Source organism: Monodon monoceros, unplaced genomic scaffold (assembly GCF_005190385.1).
Source record: "Monodon monoceros isolate NGI ecotype Baffin Bay Population unplaced genomic scaffold, NGI_Narwhal_1 Super_Scaffold_19, whole genome shotgun sequence".
NCBI lineage: Eukaryota > Metazoa > Chordata > Mammalia > Artiodactyla > Monodontidae > Monodon > Monodon monoceros.
The window spans coordinates 51,067,451-51,089,123 of NW_021703775.1; the positions used below are offsets into that span (position 1 = coordinate 51,067,451).

Consider the following 21,673-nt stretch of genomic DNA (forward strand, 5'->3'; position numbering starts at 1 on the left):
TAATCTCTCTACATAGATTTGGCTTAAAATTTTTGTTCTGCCTCCCTTCCTCCTTCCAGGTGCCCAGCTCTATGCAAACTTCTCTTGGTTTTAACTCAGCACTGCAGAGGGCCAAGGGGCCATTAGTCCCACCTCCCTCTCTGTGCACCAAGGAGGCCACGGAGGTCCAAGTGGAACAGATGATTTGTTGCCTGACGTGCCCTAGCTTGGGAGCTCCTCAAGGGCAAGGCCTATGTCTTTTACATCTTTGTTTCTCCAGCTCTTGCATGGTGCCGGGCAGGCAACAGACTCTCCAGATACATCTGTTGAATCAATCGGTACATTCAGTAATTAACTAACTGTGGAACAAAAGCTAAAATCCGGGTGTCTACGAAATCCTAGTCCCAATAACACACAGATACACCTGAAAGCGGACTTAACTTCCCCTGACTTCATTCTTCCCGACAGTTCCCAAAGAATTTATACCTGGCTAATAGTTGAGACCACGGGTTTCTGCTGCAGACAACATCTCTCTGAACTAAAACATGACCATTATTCTCAGTGTCAGGAAACAGGCAAACTTGAGTGTCTGCAGAGTAGGAATAACCCACTGACAGCCAGTGCACCCTGCTTAGCTGGGCAGAAGGGACCCCAGCTAGCGAAGCCTCTCAGTGTGTGGAGATGGCCAAGCTTGGGACAGGAGCAGCTGACCCTAAATGCTGGAGAGTGCTGCCTGGCACTAGTAAAAACACCCACATGGGATTGTCCATCCAGAGGGGTGCAGCCTCTCAGCAGCAGGACTGGGCACGCAGAGGCCAGCGGCTCCCTGGAATGAACGCTCTGTGTGCATCGTTCATCCATCACTCGCTCCACGGAGTCTGGCTACCTAGCCCACCTGCCTCTCCACGTTGGGAGCTTTCAGTCCTCGGTGACGGGCACTATCGGAGGGAATCCTGAATTTCAGTATTTCCCACTCCAAATCAGAGGTGTCTTGGGCTACGGAGGACATGAAGTGGGCCATGTGCACTATTTCTGAGCTCCCTGCCCTTAGACGTTCATGCTATGGATTAAGCCGGTCATTCCTCTCTGCCTGGGTCTTCTGAAACCTGTCATAACCTCTGGCCATGGGCAAGTCACGGTCTCCGTATGTAAGGGAATGGTCACATTTCCACCTAATTCATTTTGTTTCAAATTTTCTGAGTAATCGTTTTAGCAGCTCATACACATCAATGGGAAAGAAAACCAAGATTCTCGGCATTGACAAGAAAGGTTTCCTCCTTTCTAAATTCACCCTTTCCCTTCCCCAGAGACAACTGCTGTTCCCAGTGTGTGATGTATCTTGAAGAGACAGCTGACACACAGGCAAGCATGTCCACTAGAATGGAAGGTGCCTAAGGACAAGGATTTCAGTTTTCACTGTTCACTTCTGTGCCCCTAGTACTGAGAAGAGTAACTGGAAAAGGTGCCCAATAGCTCTATGTTGAATAATTTATAAATCAGATGTATTTCTGAAAAGTTCACATTTTGGTAAATCAGGTCCTATTCTGCCTTTATTTTATCTTCTGATTGGATGCACCTTCAGTGGACAGCGGCTCTGCCTCCTCAACCAAGAAAAGAGGATAACAGTTATTACCTGCCTTTCATGGTTGCCATGGAGCTGATGAGAGCATGTGGAAGGAAGTATCGGTGGTTGTCATTTACTGACTGCCTACTCTAGAAAGAGCAGTCTCCATGGTGGTCCCACTGCACCCTGTTCTCCCAACAGCTACCCAACTGATAAAACATATTACTGTACTTACTGGTCTAGTGCCTGCCTCCTTCTGTAAGAGTACAGATGCCCTAGAGCAGGGACCATCTTCATTAACTCTATACTCCCAGGGCCTAGTACTTCTTAGGTAAGTAAATAAATGATGACTCCAATGAGGGACAATGAGGACGAAGGGGAGCTTAGAATGGGAGATTCACAGACGTTCGCTCTCAGCTGTATGTATATGAGCAAAAGCACACACTCTCACAGGCCCCCACAAGCTCACACCAAAGATTTATAATAAAGGAGGAAAATAAAAGCAGCTTGAATAAGATGGTGAATGTACTTGATTGTGAAAATGTGAATGTTTCAACGAAGCTAGGTAATAAGGAAAATCGATAAAACTGTCAGCAGTGGCCAATTTCAACTGGATAAAAGAATAAAGTAATTGGTCCTGAAAGACAACTCTCTAAATTAGGTTAGATGAATGGAAATACCCTTTTGTTTTAAGCCAAATCACAAGGACATCAACAACAGTAAACAATTAAATTATAAGCCACTTTGACCCAGTACGATCTGAGCTGCAAACATGAATTTCCTGAAACGATCTTCTTTATAAGGCAAAGAAATGATGTATAGCAAGACAACAGAGACAGAGTTGGAGGCCCCGCCAGGAAACACGGGGCTCACTTCTTGACTAAGGATCTATTATAAACCCACCCTCTCTATAAGCTTATTTCTTCAACCTGAGTATTCCTCCTTCAATTACTTCATTAGTAAAACAGGCACACACGTCAATAGAAAATGCACATCTACGCTCCCATAATGGCCGAGAGGAAGGAGGCTTTGGTAGTGATCCTAAAGGGTTCTGCTCTCCAAACACTCAGGATTCAATTCTGTTTTTCATCTGCTAATGGTTGGCATTTGGTGTTGTTAACTGTGGATGATTCATTTCAGAGGAACTGCTGTGCACCTTGAGCCTATCTGGAAGGAAATGAGGGTTTCTTGGCGTATTTCTCATCAAGCATTTTAGCATTGTCTCTGTGACATTATAAACCTCTTGATGGGGGTTTGCTACTCGTTGCTCTCAAGCTGACTCCCCCGTCTCATCTGGTGCATATGGTCACTTCCAGGAACAAGCATTTACTCTATCAGGACAAAGGATGGAGACAAAAATCTGGAAAAAAGAGGTCCACTCCCTGAGTCTGAGTAGCAATGGCAAGCAGTGATGCTGGGTCGGGGGAATGCAGGGTACACGTTGCAAGATCGATGTTTTTGAACATCTGACTTTTGTTATTTCCACCCTTATCAAATGCTGAGGCTGTTTCAGTTCCCCACATGCTACTGGAGAATCCAACTTGTCCATGGATGTCTGGGGACGCCGTGGGGTGAGCAGGACACCATCTTATTGCCTGAGGCACCTCACAGGAGGCAGATCTATCAGCTCCTTGGAGCAAGTGCCTGACTTTGAAATCCCTGATTTGGGAGGGTAAGGGCTCCCTTTAACATGTCGAGCAATGTTTCTCATTAGAGACTGGACAGAACTTGAAAAGGGTGGGAGTGTCAGGGCTTGACGCCGGGACACTAGCTAGATAGTCTGGAGAGGAGGAGAAGGTTGAGGGTGGTGGAGGGCTTACCATGGGACTCCATAAGACTGCTGAGGGAGAAACAAGAGAGTGCAGAAAAGATATACAGGGATGCCTGTACCAGGCTTGACCTCCTAATCACTTAAGTCCCATGCTTATAAAATGTGCTCTACTCAATGTCCCAGACTTGACCATACTTGACCTAGAACATCCCTTCTCCCTGGTGACCAAGGTAAGTGAAAAGCCTTGACCATGAAGACACACCCAGAAAGAACTGCCTTCAGTCTTCAAATACAGCTTAATCTTTGAAGGTATTTCATTTTCTTGTTTGAAAATGTCTGTCCGCCACACTGATAACTCTGTTTGGAAGCACCCTGAGAACACAAATTGCATCTATTTAATTTATCATGTCTCTCCAGACTTACCTAAAAATAAGAGCTTCAAAGCTGTCTTTGATAATGATGGCATGATCCCCTCTACTCAGAATGGCCTCCCTGGGACTTTCCTGGTGGTCCAGTGGTTAAGACTCTGCGCTCCTGATGCAGGAGGCCCAGGTTAGATCCCTGGTCAGGGAACAAGGTCCCACATGCCACAACTAGGAGCCCACATGTGGCAATGAAGATCCCTTGTGCAGCCACTATGACCTGGCGTAGCCAAATAAATATTTAAAAAAGGAAAAAAAAAAAAAAAAAAGAATGGCCTCCCTGCTTCTTCCCTGTCAATCCAGTCTACCTAACTTTTCCTTTTCAGCCCAATCCCTGCCTCTTTCTTGAATTTCCCTGGGTTATTCTGCCTTCAATTTATTCCCATTTGGAGAACTCCTGGTAACACCAAATTAGGCACTCAGTGTGATACTGCCTTGCCTTGTTCCCTAATGCTTTTGGCCTTCAGGTAAGCCTAGGATTCCTAATTGAATTGCAAGCTCCTTGAAGTCAAGGGCCATGTGTTCTTGTAAATGCCATCTCTCATTTTCCACTTCCCTGTCCCCCAATTCGGCATGGGCACCAAACTGGGCACATCTGCTAAAGTGCATTAGTGACTACTTTTCATTCGAATGAATGGTTCTTCTTAATTATCTGATCATCAGAAGGCATTGGATTAAATAATGCAGAAATTCTAAGGAAAAGGGTAGACTTCTTATGAACTGAAGCTTCAGTGGGACTCCAGAATCTGAAAGATGTTATCTAGATAGAAACTACCAGTGGCAGAGGGTCAAGAGGAAGGCCTACCTCTCTATTTCAACCCTGAAGGCAGTGCTCTAATGCTTGCCATGGACACAGGTAAGAAAGATTACTAACCTGCTGGGATGAGTCCGACCAAGACTTAGTTATGGATCCACCTTACAGAGAGCCTGAGAAGGAGCTGACCAGAACTGAACTGGGACCATGGAAGTTTTCATTTCAAAGAGAGTGGAAAAGAGATCTGCTGATTTATGAAAGGGACTTTCTGGGTCATCTTTGGATTCAAAGCTATAAACTTTACCTTCCTATTTCTGTAAAAAGCTTCCTGAAGAAAAGCACTAAAATGTTAAAAGCAGTGAGGAGGTCTTTGTTGGCAAACTCATGGGGCCATGATTAGGGCCATGATCCAGGCAGGGCCCTGGATCGTAGCCTGGGGTCTGGACCCAACACGGCCTTGTAATCAACTGTTTGGCCTCAGGCACATCACTTGACCTCTCGAAGTCACCATCTCCCACCAGGGGGTAATACTTGATATACACACGTGATCATATTAGAACGAAGCAAAGCAGGTTTGATCATGTCTACCTGTCTGTGCAACTTGAAAAAAAGTCCAGAAGAGAGCTGCAAAGATGAGATAAGATTTCTAAACTCTCTCTTCAGAAAGGTTAAGGGGTTTGATTGATTCAGCCTGAAGAAGAGAGATTTAATAACTGTCTTCAAATATATGCAGGGCTTTTACCCAGGACCAATGAGAGTGTAAGGACAACATGTTCTGTCTGCACTGAGAAGAGAGGGCACAAGCCCAGGCTCTGACAAGGAGACATTTCTAACATTAAGGGCCACAGGACACAGACAAGCTAAAGAATGTTCTTCTGGGAAATGTTTCAATGGGGGAAGGGTTGGGAAGAAAGAGAAAGACAGAAAATGGGGCAAAACTATGGGAAGGTCTGAACTCTGCAAAAAGCAACCTCATAGCCCCTGCCAGATACAGATATTATTCTATGAATTGCCTCTTTGTCACCTTGCTCTATTCTTGGACCTTTTGCATATGCCACACCCCAGAGTCAGAAACCTGCCCTCAAACTGCTTCCCTGGATACCCTGCCTGCTGCTCCTTCCTGGGCACTGGGTTAGAACGTTGCTCACCTCCCTGCCCTCAGGTCTCCAGGGCCTTTAGGATATTTATTGAGCGTCACCTTTATGTGAGGGCACTGTCCTTATAGCAGTCCTATCATAATACCTACCGTACATCCCATTATCCCCACTGATGGGTGAGAAATCTGAAGCTCTAAACTGGTAGGCACCGGAGACAGGATTTACATTCAGGACTGACGGACTCCTAAGGCTCTCTCTCTCTTCTCTCTGCTGCCGGTCCCAGAGAGGATATTGACTGCTTTCTGAAGCCTGTGGCTATAGAAAGAAGGGCAGAGGGCTGGATCCTGAGCCCACCTCTTCATCTCCTGCTTCCACAATATGCACTCATTCTACAACCTGATCTAACCACAGTATTTGTGATGGACGTGCTGCAAAAACATTCCAATTATTTTGTATCTTTGGCATTTTATTGGAGAAAGAGTTTGGGGACCCAAACATACCACTGAGGCCCACTTCTTGTTCTTTCTATTGTTGTCTAAGACTCTGAAAAACTCTCCTGGGTGAACACGACACCTGGAAGGAAGGTGGGGGAAGAAGAGCCTAGAAATCCCTGGGTCAGACCCTGACTGCCCCTCCTCTGGGCGCCTGCAAATGATGGTTCACTGTCCTATTACTATGAAGAATAGAAGTAATATACAAATTACATCACAAAAAAGGAAGAAATATTAACTAATGTCCACAACAGGAAATAGTAATTTGCACAATTGAGAACTACATCCCTTGTTGCTTATGCTTCTGTTGCCCGGGCTAATTATGCTCTGATTTAAGTATCTGGTGATCCCGTAGTGCCATGTTTACGAGGAAGCCCCATGGCCATTACTTATGATAAAAGCAAACACTAAGAGGCACCCGAGCCTGGAGCAACACACAAAACATCCTAAGAAGGTTTACTACATGGGATAACATAGGTAAAGTTCCGGGCACTGTACCTGTCAATCCCTTCTACTGGCTACAGATATTAGCCAGCCTTCAGCCTTGAGCTCTGATAGATGTCTATTCACATTATACCGACGATCAAAATTGCATGACCAGAAATGACCTTGACTGTCATCCAGCCTGACCCCTTACACCTGGGGTTAGGTTGCCGGGTTTAGCTAAAGCCCACACCAGTCAAATCCCATTATGATGAACTGCACAGGACGTGAAAGCAATGGAATTTTATTAAATAGTTAGAAAGCACATTAACCCCAGCTCTAGCAGACGTAAACATCCAGGCTTTCTACAGCGCGTTAGCAAGAAAAAAGAGTCCTTTAGCACATCCCAGAAGAAGGGGGTGTATTCGCACAGTCTCACCCCCCATACCTTTCTCTGGGCTCTTTGGTATTTGCATGTGGTGTAGAGTTTGTGCATTTGCTACGAATATCTTTTTTTCCATTGATGGGACTGACTGGAGCACTTGAAATAGGTGAGCTGAAGGGATGCTTGATGGCAGAATGATAGAGTGGTGAAAATGTCAGCTGTGCCTCATTTCAGTTCTCTTTTTCACCCTTTCTCAGAATATAGAGTTAGGAATTTTCACTAAAGAAAGGGGCCTAAATAAGAATCAATGAATGTCCATAGTCTGGGTGTGACAACCATGTTTTGCCCTGGACCCTTCCCATGCAACCCAGATAGCAAGTGTTGTGGCTACTCATTCTCCCATTCCTCTTCTCACCCTCTCAATCCTTCCAAAAACAAAGCCACCTCTGGGCCAGGAGCGCTCACAGTCCCAGCAGCAGGAGTGGGAGAACAGATGTGTAGAACACAAACAGAACACACCAAGATCAGCTTCTAGAAAGAGATTACTGGAAGTCCTTCCCACTATCCAGAGAAAGAATTCCAAATCCAGGAAAAGCAATTAAGAAAAAGCAGAAAAACTTCTTTTCTTCAGAGCAACACATGCTAACACTTTACAGAGTCTGGCATGTGTCAGCATTTCTGAAGTAAACTCTATTTTCTTTAGATGAAAGAGATAAAAAAAATAGGCTAAGAGTTCAGTCTAATGAAAACTGCTTTGGTCATTCACATGCAATAAGCTGTAGAAGCAAGAAGAAAAAAAGCAATTGCCTCTTATTTATTTATTCATTCATTTGTCCATATCCTTTCCCTCTAATGTAAAAAAGGATGTCTTCTATAATTTTGCAAGTCGTTAATCTTTTCAAAGAAAAAAATAATCCAAGCCTCCCATTGATTGCCCAGCGTCTTGGCACAGGGAATACATATTTAGTTAATTATCCTGTTGCATATACATTATGTAAGGAAAAAGGGGGATTGATTTTGCTCAGCAAATGTTTCACCAGTATCAACAATCAGGAGATCACTGTAATATTGTAAAGTCTGGTAAATTTGGGATCACACGCTGTGTTAAAAGTAAGGCAAGGCTTTACCTTACCGGATGCTTTATTTCCTAATCTGGGTGGCGGGTACACTGGTACCCATTTTTATTATATTTTAGGCCCTTTTGTACATCTTGAATAATTCATACTAAATATTGTTAAATCTCCAAATCTTCTACAATAGTTTCTATTCTGGGCTGTTCAGAGCTGAGAGTAGAGAGGGAAAGTTGGAAACGCCAAAATGCAATTGCAATAAAGAGCAGAAAATGTTAAGAGACCAATTTTGGAAGGATGTTTAAAGTTTTAAACCTATGCCAAATAATTGAGATCTATTAAGAGAGGACTGAATTCTATCATGAGCTCCATATACACACAATTATTGAATTATTCTGAACACCTGTTGAAATCAGGTGATTAAGTTAGTTAAATGAAAGTCATCAGGCCCCACTGTCAAGTGCATCATTTGGCCAGCTCCTTTAAATTTGCGTACATAGTCCCTCCTCCATTACAGAAACTTAAACTAGAGCTTCATCCCCAAAACTGTGGGGTTGTGACTTTGTGCTTATAATCCCCAGTATTCTGGGGAGATGCTATAAAACGCCCAAGTCTCCCAGCCAGGAGCTGTGCCTTTTCCTTTGGGCCACAACCTCTAATCCCCATTTTTTCTCACTGCCAAGAAGAACCCGCCTTGCTCATCCCATCTTTCTGCCATGACATTAAAGCCAACTGTTCTGTCCCCTGCCCACAAAGAGAAGACGAGAAGAAAGATGGTCCCAGTAACTACTTTAGTCCTAATTCCCAACCTCCCTAGAGCCCAAGTCTGCCACCATCTCCCTGTTTCCACAGGTTTTATTGTCCAGTCTTCCCTTCTACCCCGACTGCTCAGCCCTCACCATGCAACAAGCCTTGAAAGGTAGTAAGTGAGCAAAGACTGGATGGAGAGAATAGGGTGTAAGAAGAAGAAAGAAGGAAAATCCAACGATCAGAGAACATTTATACCCTACTTAATCAGCTAGTGGGGAGCAGAGATCCTCACCCCATTATTTCTCTTTAAGAGCAGAGCTTTTGCCTGGGTAAAGAACTGGTAAAGAGAAGTAACACTTCTTTTATTTTTATTTTTTTGATTCAGTTATACACACACACATATACATAAAAAATATGTATATATACATATAAATATATATGTATATATACATATAAATTCTTTTTCCCTTATAGATTATTACAAGATATTGAGTATAGTTCCCTGTGCTATACAGTAGGTCCTTGTTGGTTATCTATAATATACAGTAGTGTGTATATGTTAATCCCAAACTCCTCATTCATCCCTCTTTATAGAAGTAACATTTCTGATTCTGAAATTTGACACCTCATTTGTTTCATTTCTGAATACCGTGAGACCAACTGGTCTTAGTTCCTGGCCACCACACACACGCTGACCCCACGCGCACCTCCGGGGAGAGCAGCCGCCCCACCGAAGCCCGCCTGGGCACCCATGCGCAGGAACGCCTGCTTTACTGGCCTCACTCCCTAAGTCAAAAATCTTCCCTCTGCTCCACCAAAGCTAACAGATGGCTGGTCCCTTTTGGTACACAGGCGTAAGCATCTTCAAAATAACCTTTTCCTTTAAAGGGTGCCAATTAATTAAATGTCACTGTGCTATGTCTCAGCCAAGGAGGGAAGGGAGAGACCAAAAGACAAAAGGGTCGATGGACAAGAACAATGACGAGAGCTCACACTCTCCTACCTTCACCCGATGACCCCGAGAGATCAATGATCACATACACTCTTCCTTCTGGCTCCAGATCAATCTGCAATTAAGAAAATGACAGTGACTCTGTTAGTGCATTGTAGGGGCAACCCGAGAGTTCATGGCATTTCCACCCCAAACTGCTAAAACCTGGAGTCACAGCTCCATTCAATCCATGAATCTGCAACACACCGAGTGCTGGGTGAACTAGGGATGAAGGAGGATCAGCATTTGTGGAACGTCTACTGTGTTCCAAATGCAGTAACAATGAGGTCTGATGCATACCCAACAGGTAGTGTCATCCCAGTGGTTCCCAACTGGAAGCAATTTTGCTGCACAAGGGAAACCTGACATGAGGAACCACACTGGGGACACCTGACACAAGGAACATTTTGGAGGACATGAAAATATCTGGAGACATTTTTGATTGTTATGATTGGAGAGGGAGTGATGCTACTGGCATCTAATGGGTGGAGGCCAAGGATGTGCTAAACATCCCACAGCAGACAGGACAGTCCCCACAACAAAGGATTATCCAGCCCCAAATGCCAACAGTGTCAAGGTTGAGAAACCCTGTGTTAAATCCCGTTTCACAAATAAGGAAACTGAGCTCAAAGTTCCAAGGTAAATGGCAATGCTGAGATCCAATGCCAAGATTGTCTACAGAAGCCCCTGTTCTTTATACTACACAAATTGCTCACGGGAGATAAGCAAAGCATAAGATAGGGCTTCCCTGGTGGCGCAGTGGTTGAGAGTCCGCCTGCCGATGCAGGGGACTTGGGTTTGTGCCCCAGTCTGGGAAGACCCCACATGCCGCGGAGCGGCTGGGCCCGTGAGCCATGGCCGCTGAGCCTGCGCGTCCGGACCCTGTGCTCCGCAACGGGAGATGCCACAACAGTGAGAGGCCCGCGTACCGCAAAAAAAAAAAAAAGAAAAAAAGAAAAGAAAAGCATAAGACATTATTCCCACTCTCAAGGTGTTTACAATCTCACTAGGAAGTCTAAAACAAAAATAGAACAATGCTGAACCCAGCTTAATGATGAGGGACAGAGAATAACAGATATAAAGTATCTGGTGAACCTGAAATCAGTGTAAAAGAGCAGGCTGGGAAGACTTCACGAAGGCAAGAAAGGGAAAGCATTCCAGGTGGAAGCAACAGATAAGCAAAGCCTGGGCATGCGAGTGGAGCTTGTGCGGGACTGAAGGGCCACCATGCTCACGGTATGCTGGCGCATGCGTGTTGCAAACCGCAGCCTCTACCAGGGTTGTGAAAGAGCCGATGTCGCTAAATTCTCCCCACCAACCTTCTCTACCCACCCTCGTGCCCTCCCTCCCCACCTCCCACTCCAGCAAGCTACTGGCAGGATGACGAGGAGAGCCAGAGGGGCTGGGCCGCTTGCAGTCAACATCCTTCCAGGGTCTGCAGTGTCCTCACAGAGACCATGTTCTCCCTGAGAGAGTAGCCACTCTGGAAACCCTGGATCACTGAGTACCCCTGGTACCGACCCCCGCCTCCACAGTCCCATCTGTCTGTGCAGAGCTCCAATTGGCTCAGATGTGCCAGGCTGGTCTCAACAAGCTGTGAGTTTCTTGAGGGCAGGAGCCACGAGCCCCTCCCTTTCTTTTCCACGGTCCTCAGCGAGAAGCAGGCACACATTTAACAAGTACTACTTGGGAAGGGTTAGCCTGGTGAACACCTCCTCCTCCTCCAAGGTCAAGGTCAGTTATTGCCTCCTCTCTGAAGCTTTTCCAGATATTCCGAGTCAGAATTAACTACCCTCACTTGTGTTCTTATAGTACACATACATATCTCAACCGCGGCTCCAGTATGTCTCTCTCCTCGGCTAGACAGAGACTATGACAAGCCTACTTGCATCCCTAGTGTTTAGCGTACTGTCTGTTGGTCAGGAGACACCCAATAAACCTTTGTGGAGGTGGGAAACTGTTCTGTGTCCCGGAGCCTATTCTGGGATTATTCACTCCTGCAAGCCCCCTCCTTAGGAAGGAAGGAAGGCAGGTGATCTGTACTAAAATGATGTTCCAATGCGGCAAGAGGGGAAGAAGAGGCAGCTATACCAGGAGTACCATATATTCCCTATGAGGTAAAAACTCACCTTGAACTGATGCTCCCTGTGTCCCTGCCCCCGACATCTCACTCCACTCCTAATGCAGATTCCCTGAGCCATTCGTGAGCCTCACTTTATTTCCAGTCTCAGCCTCTTAGTGTTTGAGAGTGCTTAGGGTTTCCCTCAAAATTTTAATTCCACCAACACGGGTCTTCAATGCCCCCCAAGTGAGGTCCCTGTGATATTTCAGGTACTCTGTCAGGGCAGAGAGGGAGGGAGGGCAGGGAGCTCTCAGGTAGCCCCATAGGGACCGCTCATCTGGGTTTGGGACCTTGAGCTTGGGATCCAGATAAGAACCAAATAACACACTCGTGATGCCACAGATTTCAGGTTTCTGGGTAAAGAAAATGTTCTCCACCACTCTCACCACTAATACTGTCCCGTGCCACGAGCATAACCTGGCCCCTGCCCTGTATTGCAAACAGGAAAAACAACAGAGCCCAGCCAGGATCCTGTCCCTGCCACAGTTCAAAAGTATCAGGGGCCCCCTTGTCCGAAAGCATGGAATTTAAATAATGTACGCCTCTCAGAGATTAGGTCATCCCTATTAAACCCCGCCGGCAAAATGAAACACTTTCTCATATCCTCCAAGTCAAAGATTTCCCACGACTGTGGATTTCACTGGCAAAGTACAATGGTATCTGAGAAAAGCAGGGAGGGAGACAGCGAAGGAATGAGATGGGCCGCGAGGCCTATCGGAAGGCAGGCAGCGTGCCCTTCTTTGCAAAAGGGGAGTGAGAACTCGTGGCGGGGGACAGGTCATTGATGATAAAATGTATTAGGATATTAACATTCAAGATAGCAATCAGAAACCATTTTAGCACCCACTGCTGCCTCAGTGCCGATGAACTGCATTTTCAAACAGAAAAATAGAAATTAAGCTATTAAACATGCCAAGAGCAACAAAGAGCTTTGCAGCCTGGGCAGATGGCCGCAGAGCACTGGCTGAGCGCCAGCCAGCCAAGTGAGAGGGCTCTGAGAATCCATGCAGGCTGGTGGGACTTCAACGTGGATGACTAGAGGGGTTATCAGGTACAAAAGGGGGTGGAATGCCTTGTAACTTCACGGCCAAATTAACTTAATCACAATTCTGTTCACGATCATGTGGCCCGGATAATGAAGCAATGTAGGTGCCCAGCCCTGCACAACCCCTGCAAGATGATAGCTGGCATCACCACCAGGCAGCTGGCACTACATAAAAGCAGGCCTCCTCCCTCCTCCCAACCATTCCCAGGGTTTCTTCTCAGCTCCTTCTCCCCAGCTTCAGGTTCCTCCCAATTCTCCCAGATGCAACCCCATTTATCAAATCTCCTTGAACCTCATACCTTTATTTGATGCACTTTCCCAGATACTATCTCTGTTTTTTTGTTTGTTTTTGTTTTTGTTTTTGCGGTACGCGGGCCTCTCACTGTTGTGGCCTCTCCCGTTGCGGAGCACAGGCTCCGGACGCGCAGGCCCAACGGCCATGGCTCACGGGCCTAGCCGCTCCGCGGCATGTGGGATCTTCCCGGACCGGGGCACGAACCCGTGTCCCCTGCATCGGCAGGCGGACTCTCAACCACCGCGCCACCAGGGAAGCCCCTATCTCTGTTTTTGACTATGATTCTCTTTCAACCTCCAGCTGAGGCCAGAAGCAAGGCAGTAGAACCATAGGGGAGACAAACACAGCCTCTGGAGTCACACCAGGACTGAATCCCAGTTTTGTCACTTACAGGTCAGGCAATTATTTATTCTCCCTGAACATCAACCTCTGTCTCTTAATCTGTGAAACAGGTTATTGTAACAATTCCATGAGACACACATGCAAAGCACTTGGCACTTAGGAGTTACTCAGTATATGGTGGTTAACAGTGAACTTACTGGCTCTCTGGCCTGAAGCAAGCAACTATCTTCTCTAAGACTCAGGCGGCTCCTCAGTGAAATGGAGCTAATAACAGGTCCTGCGACACTGGGGGTGTCACAATGTAAAATGTGAAAATCTACGTACCGTGCATAGCACGGTGCTTGACGCAGAACACTCGGTAACTGTTGCTGCTCTTGCTATTAAAAAGCCAAGTCTTCAAATCTGTTACTTAATCCGCTGTGATGTTCTTTCCACTCTATGAAACTTCCCACCTCCCCAGAAAGCATTTTCTTGCCCCAAATTGACGTTATTACATATTATTTCAGGACATCTGATGATTTTACAGTGCTGCGAATATCAGATGTAGACCTAAGGTGAGAATTTCTCACCCAGCCCTGGAGGAAACCCAGCGGGAAAAAAGGCTATAGCCCTGGTCATCAGAGGGTCATGAGGTGATTACGAGAGAAGGAGAAGCTGAGGATGACCACGTATTGTCTGAGCACCTACTAGGCCTGGGACACTGTATTGAGGTTTCACCTGTATTAGTTCATCTAATCTCCTGGGAGGCCAGCAATACATATTCCCTACTTTTCAGATAGAAAAACTGGGGTACCGAGAGCTTTCAGCTGGATTCCCGCGCAGCGCTGCTGCCTGGAGCACACCGGACAGATGACTCTGACAGAGCTCCCACCTCGAGCCCCACCCAGCCCGGAAGCTCCCATCTCAAGCCCCACAAAGCCTTCTCTGACAACCAGGTCTCAGGGTTCTCATAACTCTAAGCCTCTGGCTTGTCCTCCGTGGGTTCATTCTCCTTCTCAGGTACAACTGACTGGCTCCCCAGCCAGGCCCGTTTAAGTCAGAGCAACGCATTGAACACCTTGCCCACCCCTCCCCCACCCCCCCACCCCCCAGCCAGAGCCCTTGGGGAAGGTCTGGGCATAAACAAGAGCTCCATTCCTGAGAGTTAGGTCCAAAGCAATGGGGAAAGAGCCCAAACCACAGAAACCAGGAAAAAGCCATCTCTGAAAAGCAAAAAGACGCACAGGCACTTTTTTGGGTGGTGCCTGAGCATTCACAAAGTCCTTCACAAGCATTATTTCATTGATTCCTCACAATTAACCTGTAAGGTAACAAGTATTATTAGCAACATTGTATGTACGAGAAAAGTGAGGTTAAGGAAGATAAGCAGGGCTAGTGAGAGCGCACACACGGCACAGCTGCAGGGGCACCATTCACACGGTAGTCTCTGAGGACAAGTCCTCCGGAGATGAACAGCCAGAGGTAAGTGGCAGAGACATTATAACTTGCACCCTCAGCTCCTGACTCTGAGTCCTATACTCCTCCCAGCACACCACACCTGTCCAGCAAGAACCCTGACCACTGGACTTGCACCCCGGCCATGCAGCCCGCTTAGCTGTCACCACTGTGTGTCACTGTGACCCATAGGTGTCTGTGTGCCTGTGTTTGGGGGGTAATCGAGTTTGAGACACAGGAGGCAAGAAATTCATAGTCAAGCTTCCTCCTAACCACCGGCTCAACTTTCACTGGAGACCTCTAGGCAAACCTCTCCTCAAAACAGCCCACAAGGGTCACACAGACCCAATTTGAGCTTCACTTCCTTTTCCATCTGGTGTCAGGCACCAGGTCCTAGAAAGAAGCAAAAGGGGGGGGCGGGCGGTCAGAAAAGGATGACTCCAGAAAGGAGGAGAAGGAGGAAAAGAGGCTGCACTGTCCATATTGCACCAATTAAGTCCTAGATAATAGGCTGTTTCTTTTTTTTTCCTGGAGGAGGGTGGGGAGTGAGGGAGGAAGAGGCGGGAAGGAGAAGAAGGGAGAAGACTCAGGGCTTCTTTCCCAAGGCAGAGGACCCTCTTCCCAAGGTCTGCACCCCCTGTATTGCTGGCTATTTTCCCCTGGGGGCCCCTCAGGCACGTACTGTCCCCAGAGGTGCCTGGCATGGAAGAGGCAAGCCAGACAGAGCAGGAGATCTTCAAGCAGCAGGCGTCCTCCCAGCTGCTGCTTTTGGAAAGCACAAAACGTGCAGGCACTATGATGGGCAGCTACTGGGTGGTGATTTTGGAGCTAGCCACCAATTAAACTAAAGACTCTTCATTTGAGGAGTTTGCTACTAGATCTATTGGTAGAGTGCACTGGCTGGTTAAAAAGCAGAGGGTGCACATGTAACTAAATATTTTAAGAGTTCCACTCGGTTCACAGGCTTCGAATAGCACTTACTTTCATAAAATAAGAGGAGAGGAGGATTGCTCCTTTCTCATATGCCTTCCATGGTAGTGCAAAGACGTTATGTGGGCTTTCGTGTACATCCCTGAAGGGCAGAACCCTGTCTGTCCAGCACATGGAAGGGATTTAATACATATTTATACATGTTGGCTCAATGGATGAATGGCCCGATTTTAAACTGGACCTGCACAACTGGATTATGGAGATGATTTACTTGGGAAGCCATCAACCTGTACAGAAGTGTTCCTAGCAGCTTCATTCATAACAGCCAAATACTGGAAACAACCCAAATGTCCAAGAACAGATAAATGAATAAGCAAACCATGCTGTATCCATATGACAGGCTTTTACTCAGCAGTAAAGAATGAATGAACTGGTACATGCAACAAAACGAATGCTATGGAAGAGAAGCCAAACGCAAAAGATTACCATTCCACTTACGTAAGGTTCCAGAACAGGCAAGACTAATCTATCATGACAAAAAGCGTATCGGTGATCTCCTGGAGGTGGACATGGGAACTGGATTCAAAGAGGCACAGGGGATGATTGAATGATTTTGAGTATTGTATTTTACAATAGTAAAGTATATATTCAATAAAAAAAGAAAAGAGGCACAGAAGGACCTTTGGGGAAGATGAAAGTCTTCTATATGTTGATTGGGTGGTGGTGACATGAATGTATATGTTTGTTAAACTGAATCAAGCCACACACTTAAAATGGATGCATTCTTTTTTTTGCATGTAAATTATACCTCAATAAAGTCGCTTCTGAAAAAGGAAAAAAAGAAGTCATCATTTCACATAAGGATTGCTCTACAATTTTCCTTTAAATAACAAATCATCTTCCCACCCTCAGGGCATTTAAGATTTCAAATTCCATTTTTAAAAATAAAAGGGTTCATTCATTTTCAAGAACACATCTGTCACCCAACTTAATGTACACCTACCTGTGTAGGCACACATTCACACACCCACCCACGTGTGCAAAACACGCTCAAACCCACCTTCTCTTGTCTTCTGTGATCAAAATACGGTAATAGCAAGAAAAACACATCCAAAATGTAGGTTCCCTGCTGAATTATTTAAACCTGTCTTTCTGTGTGTGGATCTCAATTTCCTCATATGCAAAACAAAAAAAAATTAGGCCAAATGCTCTAGAATGGCTTTTAACAACCTCAAGGACCTAAATATCCATGAATAGGAGACAGCTTAAATAAATTATGGGACACCGTTTGGTAGATCACTATGCAAGCCCTAAAAAAAGAATAAAAAGTTCTAAATGTACTGACTTACATGAAACTATCTCTGGGATATATTAAGTGGGAAAAAAAGTATGGTATAATGTGTTTATTATGCTAGGTTATCATGTGAATAAAATGGGTGTGCATGTGGGTAAACAGACACACACACACACTGTCACACTTGTTTGGCATATATTATCTCTAGAAGGAGTCTTAATCAACAGGAAACAGGGGTTGCCTCAAGAGATGGAAACTAGAGGATGGAGGGGCGAGAAATCAGGAAAGGGGCATTATCCTTCACTCTATGCTCTTTTGAACCATTTGATTTTTAAAATCGTGTCCTTGAGTGAACTTGTCACAATATTTGTCAACACCTTTTTTCACTACCTATTTCTAACCCAGTCCCCCAGAGAGCAGCTTGCTTCGGTTCCCAGACACTTCTTAAAGAAACGCCCCTCAAAATTGGCTGACACATTGCTTGTCCATCCCCCGGTACCCAGGTCCCCGACACCAACCGAGCAGCAACCATCATCTCCATGCGAAAGTCCCATTGGCTGGACCGGATGCCTACCTTACAGATCCCAGCTCCCCACAGGCCACAAATGGAGTGAACTCAAGCTAGTACCTGCTTCCTCTTTTCAACAGGCGCAGAATAGACCCAGAGAGCTGGCTCCCTCTGATGACAGAGGTGGCTAAAAACAAATAAGTGTGTGTATGCAGATGCTTTTCTGAGCTGAGAAAACATCCAAAAGTGCCAAACCTAATGTCAGGAGTGTGCAATGGCTTACGAAGCATTGCCTGGTCGTGGTGTCGTTTTCATTTTCCTCTCTTCTTTCAGGGAAACGGCAGTACATGACTGTACGCCCACTGACTCCCACGAGAAGATGCTGAGTGCAAACAGCAGGAAATGTAGCCACTTACCCTCAGTGTTCTGAAGTGAAAAATACCCACTACCCACGTGCACTTTGCATTTTGCTTTGCAGTTCTCTCTCACTGGGTGCACTTTTATCCATGCGTTTTATTGCACGTTTCCTGTTTTTTACACTAATAAGCCAACTGCGGTGATTGAGAGTCAAGGCTCTGAAGCTAACTTACCTGGGTCCAAACCCCAGCTCTGCCTGTCACAAGCTGTGTGGCCCTTGCTGCGATTTCCTCATCTACACATTGAGAATGTCAGTGGCACCTGCTTCAGAATGTTTGGAGGATCAAATGAGAGGGTGAAGCACTTGGAGCCATGCCTAGCACACGGCTAGCATCCTCTAAATGTCAGCTGTCAAGTCATTAGGGTTATTTCCCGCCTAGACTGTGAGCCCCTCTTGGGAAGAGCCAAGTGTCCCTTGGTGGGGGTGGGGAGGTTTCCACAGTTCTTGATCCACAGCTGGGCACATGGCACGGAACCAGGAGAGACTCCAAGTGGAACTGAATGGATCCACGTGGAACAGAGCCGAGCTCAGTCGGGAGCTCAAGACTGTGCAACCAGAAAAATTATCTCCAGACCAGGAACTTTTCTGTCTCTGTTATATCACAACCTAGCAGGACCTTTCACCAACAGCTACTCACAAAGACATTCAGTTCCTGACTCCCTTCAAAACCTAAGACATTATAATTGTTATTCAGCACTTTGAGCTCCTCATGGAGACTCTTTTATTCATAATAATAATCACAACTCTAACAAACACCCTTTATTGAGCACTTTACATGCGTTATCTGCGTGAGGGAGGCCATATCCTTATCTGAACCATTTCAGGAATGAGAGAACTGAGGCTCATGGATTTGAGTGGCTTGCCCACATTCTCACAGCTTGAAGAAGAGCAGCCTGAATTAAGGCAGGGCTCTCCGACTCCCATCCCGATGCTCCGGTTACCTTGGACCCAGCCAAGGGCATGGACTCAAGGAGATCCTGAGGAAAGAACACATCGTGAGCTGGTCAAGGAGCCCATGCTCTGTGCGTGATGGTGGAGTCACTTCTTGGGCACAAGAACAATGAAAGTAAAGCTTTTTCATTGTCCTCCTGGAGCTCATAGTTGCTCCCACAGCAAAACAGCTGGGAGGCTCAGACTATGAGACACAGACACAGGGTAGGACGCCCAGCTTCAGGGAGTAAATGCCCTCTTGGAAATATTGCTGTATTGGGATTTTCTATATAGCAAGTCCTATTTGCCACTGCTTTGCACCATATAGTTGGAAACATGTCCAGTGAGGAAGAGTTTTATAAAAATCACAGAGGCATGAAAGCTAACAGTCATAAGCAACTTTGAAATCACTTGGTTCAAATAAGCAAAGAAATACAAATTTAAACAAGGGTAAGACTTTTTTTCTTTTGCCTAACAATTTGGCCAAAGTTTCTTTGGGGCTATGTATCCTTGTGTCATTTGTTTATTAATATATAAACAAAATTAAGTATCATGACGTGTTCAGTTTTTAAAAATCAAAACTTACAATGAGAGGCAGCAGTCTCTTGCCCTCCCCAGAGGGAGGCAATTTTAATAACTTCCATTTGGGTTTTTCTGGTCATCACTGCCATGTCCCTAAATAAAATGTTTATACCTCAATTTCCTGATTTCTTGTTTTAGACATTCACTCTTGCCCTGCTGCTGTGAGAGATGAGGATTTAGTTCACTCACCACCTCACGCCACTTTCCTCCCTTCACAAAATAATTACACATCGCAATTCTCAGTTCCTTCTCTATTCTTCTTGAGAACTGCAAAAAAAAAAAGCAATCTAAATGTCAATTTCTTGTTCCATCAACTATAGACAATATCCCTTGACCCTACACCTTCTAACTGGAGGACATGAGTGCTTCCCGCCCTCCCCATCCTCTGCATTTTTACTGTTAGACTATCAACATTGACAAAACTGACATTTTTTTCTAATTGTAGTTGAGTTCCATGCTTTGTGTATATGCTGGTTCCAAAATCTGAAGATGAATTAATAGTGTTTACTTAATATTATAACTTTGTAAATGATATCACATATACTTTCTTTTCTACAGGTCCAATGTGCCAACTCATCTACCACTCAATGGCGAATATACCTAGCATCAAATTCGAATGGATTCTTTTTTTTTTTTTTTTCCACTCTATCAATTGCCTTTCTCAGATCCTCAAGTTTTTCCCCTGGGTCCCCTTCTCTCAGGGTCTGTCCTTCTGGAGACCCTCACTGTACACTTTTCCCTAATCTGGGCTGACTACTCTCTGGTCTCCTGCACAGCTGTAGTACCGTGACTTATTTTCACTGCTCTGCTGGAAACAGTCACTGTTTCTGGAATCCATCATCTTCCTTGTTCTGGGTTATTCCCTTGTTTTTTGCCAGTAAGGTACATTCTGATTGAAATATTGATTAAGAGTGCATAGAAAGCTAGCTTTCTAAGACCTTGCATGCTTGTCCTCACACACGATTGATAGTTTGGCTGGATATAGAATTCTAGGTTAAAAAAAAAATCATTACCTATCAGAACTTTCTTCTAACATCAATATTGCCTATGGACTCTGATGTCAGCCTGGCTACTGTTGTTTAGTATGTGACTTTGTTTTGTTTTCACTCTCTAGAAGTTTTAGCAACTTTTTTATCCTCAGTGTTCTGAAATTCCAACATGATATGTCTCAGGGTATCTTTTTTTAATTCATTGTACTTGTTCTTTTGATTCACTGAATTTGTGGGAGATATTCTTCTAATTTGTCCTTTGCTATTGGTCTCTTCATTTTCTGTATGAAACTCCCATTATTTGGCTATTGGACCAGTAGAATTAATCCCTATGTCTCTTACTATTTGTTATATATATTTCCATCTCTTTTCTCCTTTTAGTCCATATTCTAGATTTCTTTGACTATATCTTACAACCCTTCCACTGAACTTTTATTTCTGACAATAGTATGTTAAGATTCCAGAAGCACCTTCCTATTTTCTGCAGCTTCTTTCTCCTCATAGCATCCTTTTCTTTTTTTGTTTTATGGACACAACCTATTTCTGTGAACACAGGGTTACAGAGTGGGAGCTGGCCGTGATAGCAAGGGTCCCCACCACCTATGATAGCTCTCCCCAAACCATTATTCCATTGCTTTTTACAAGAACTTTCCAATTTCTGACCCTGGGGGTCAGGGTCTGGCTCCAGGTCCTTCAGCAGTGAGAGTAGTGAGTATACTCAATACACATGCCACATACAGACTTTCAAATAGTCACTCGCTTTCAGATGCACTTCTCACTCTTGCCTCTGGGGTGACTACAGTTTCCATGCCCAGAGCTCCTTAAGGGTCCTGCAGAACAGGTGGCTCTAGGCTAGGTGCCGGTAGCCCCCAGCACATGTTCTGGGCTGTGGCTCCTTTGTACTTCTATCCTGCTCTGTAGTTTCCACCCTGCCCTCTCCTTTCTTTTCCCAGAAATTCACTGAAATAGCTTAATGATGGCATCCTTCTGCTCACTTACTCGTTATAAAATTGTATCCCCACACCTTTTTCCTTTTCTGTTATCTAAATGGGATCTTGAGTAGGCAAAGCAATAAACATATTTGCTC

General features: G+C 45.3%; 1 protein-coding gene across 2 annotated transcripts in view; it reads right to left on the minus strand.

Moving 5' to 3' along the window:
* The window catches only part of PRKCE (protein kinase C epsilon), a 511,412-nt gene that overhangs the window by 314,632 nt on the left and 175,107 nt on the right, over window positions 1–21,673 (minus strand). For both annotated transcript variants that reach the window (XM_029231447.1, XM_029231445.1), the window contains exon 3: window positions 9,710–9,773. In XM_029231447.1, the coding sequence (XP_029087280.1) occupies window positions 9,710–9,773 (64 nt within the window). The remainder of the gene's footprint in view (window positions 1–9,709; window positions 9,774–21,673) is intronic.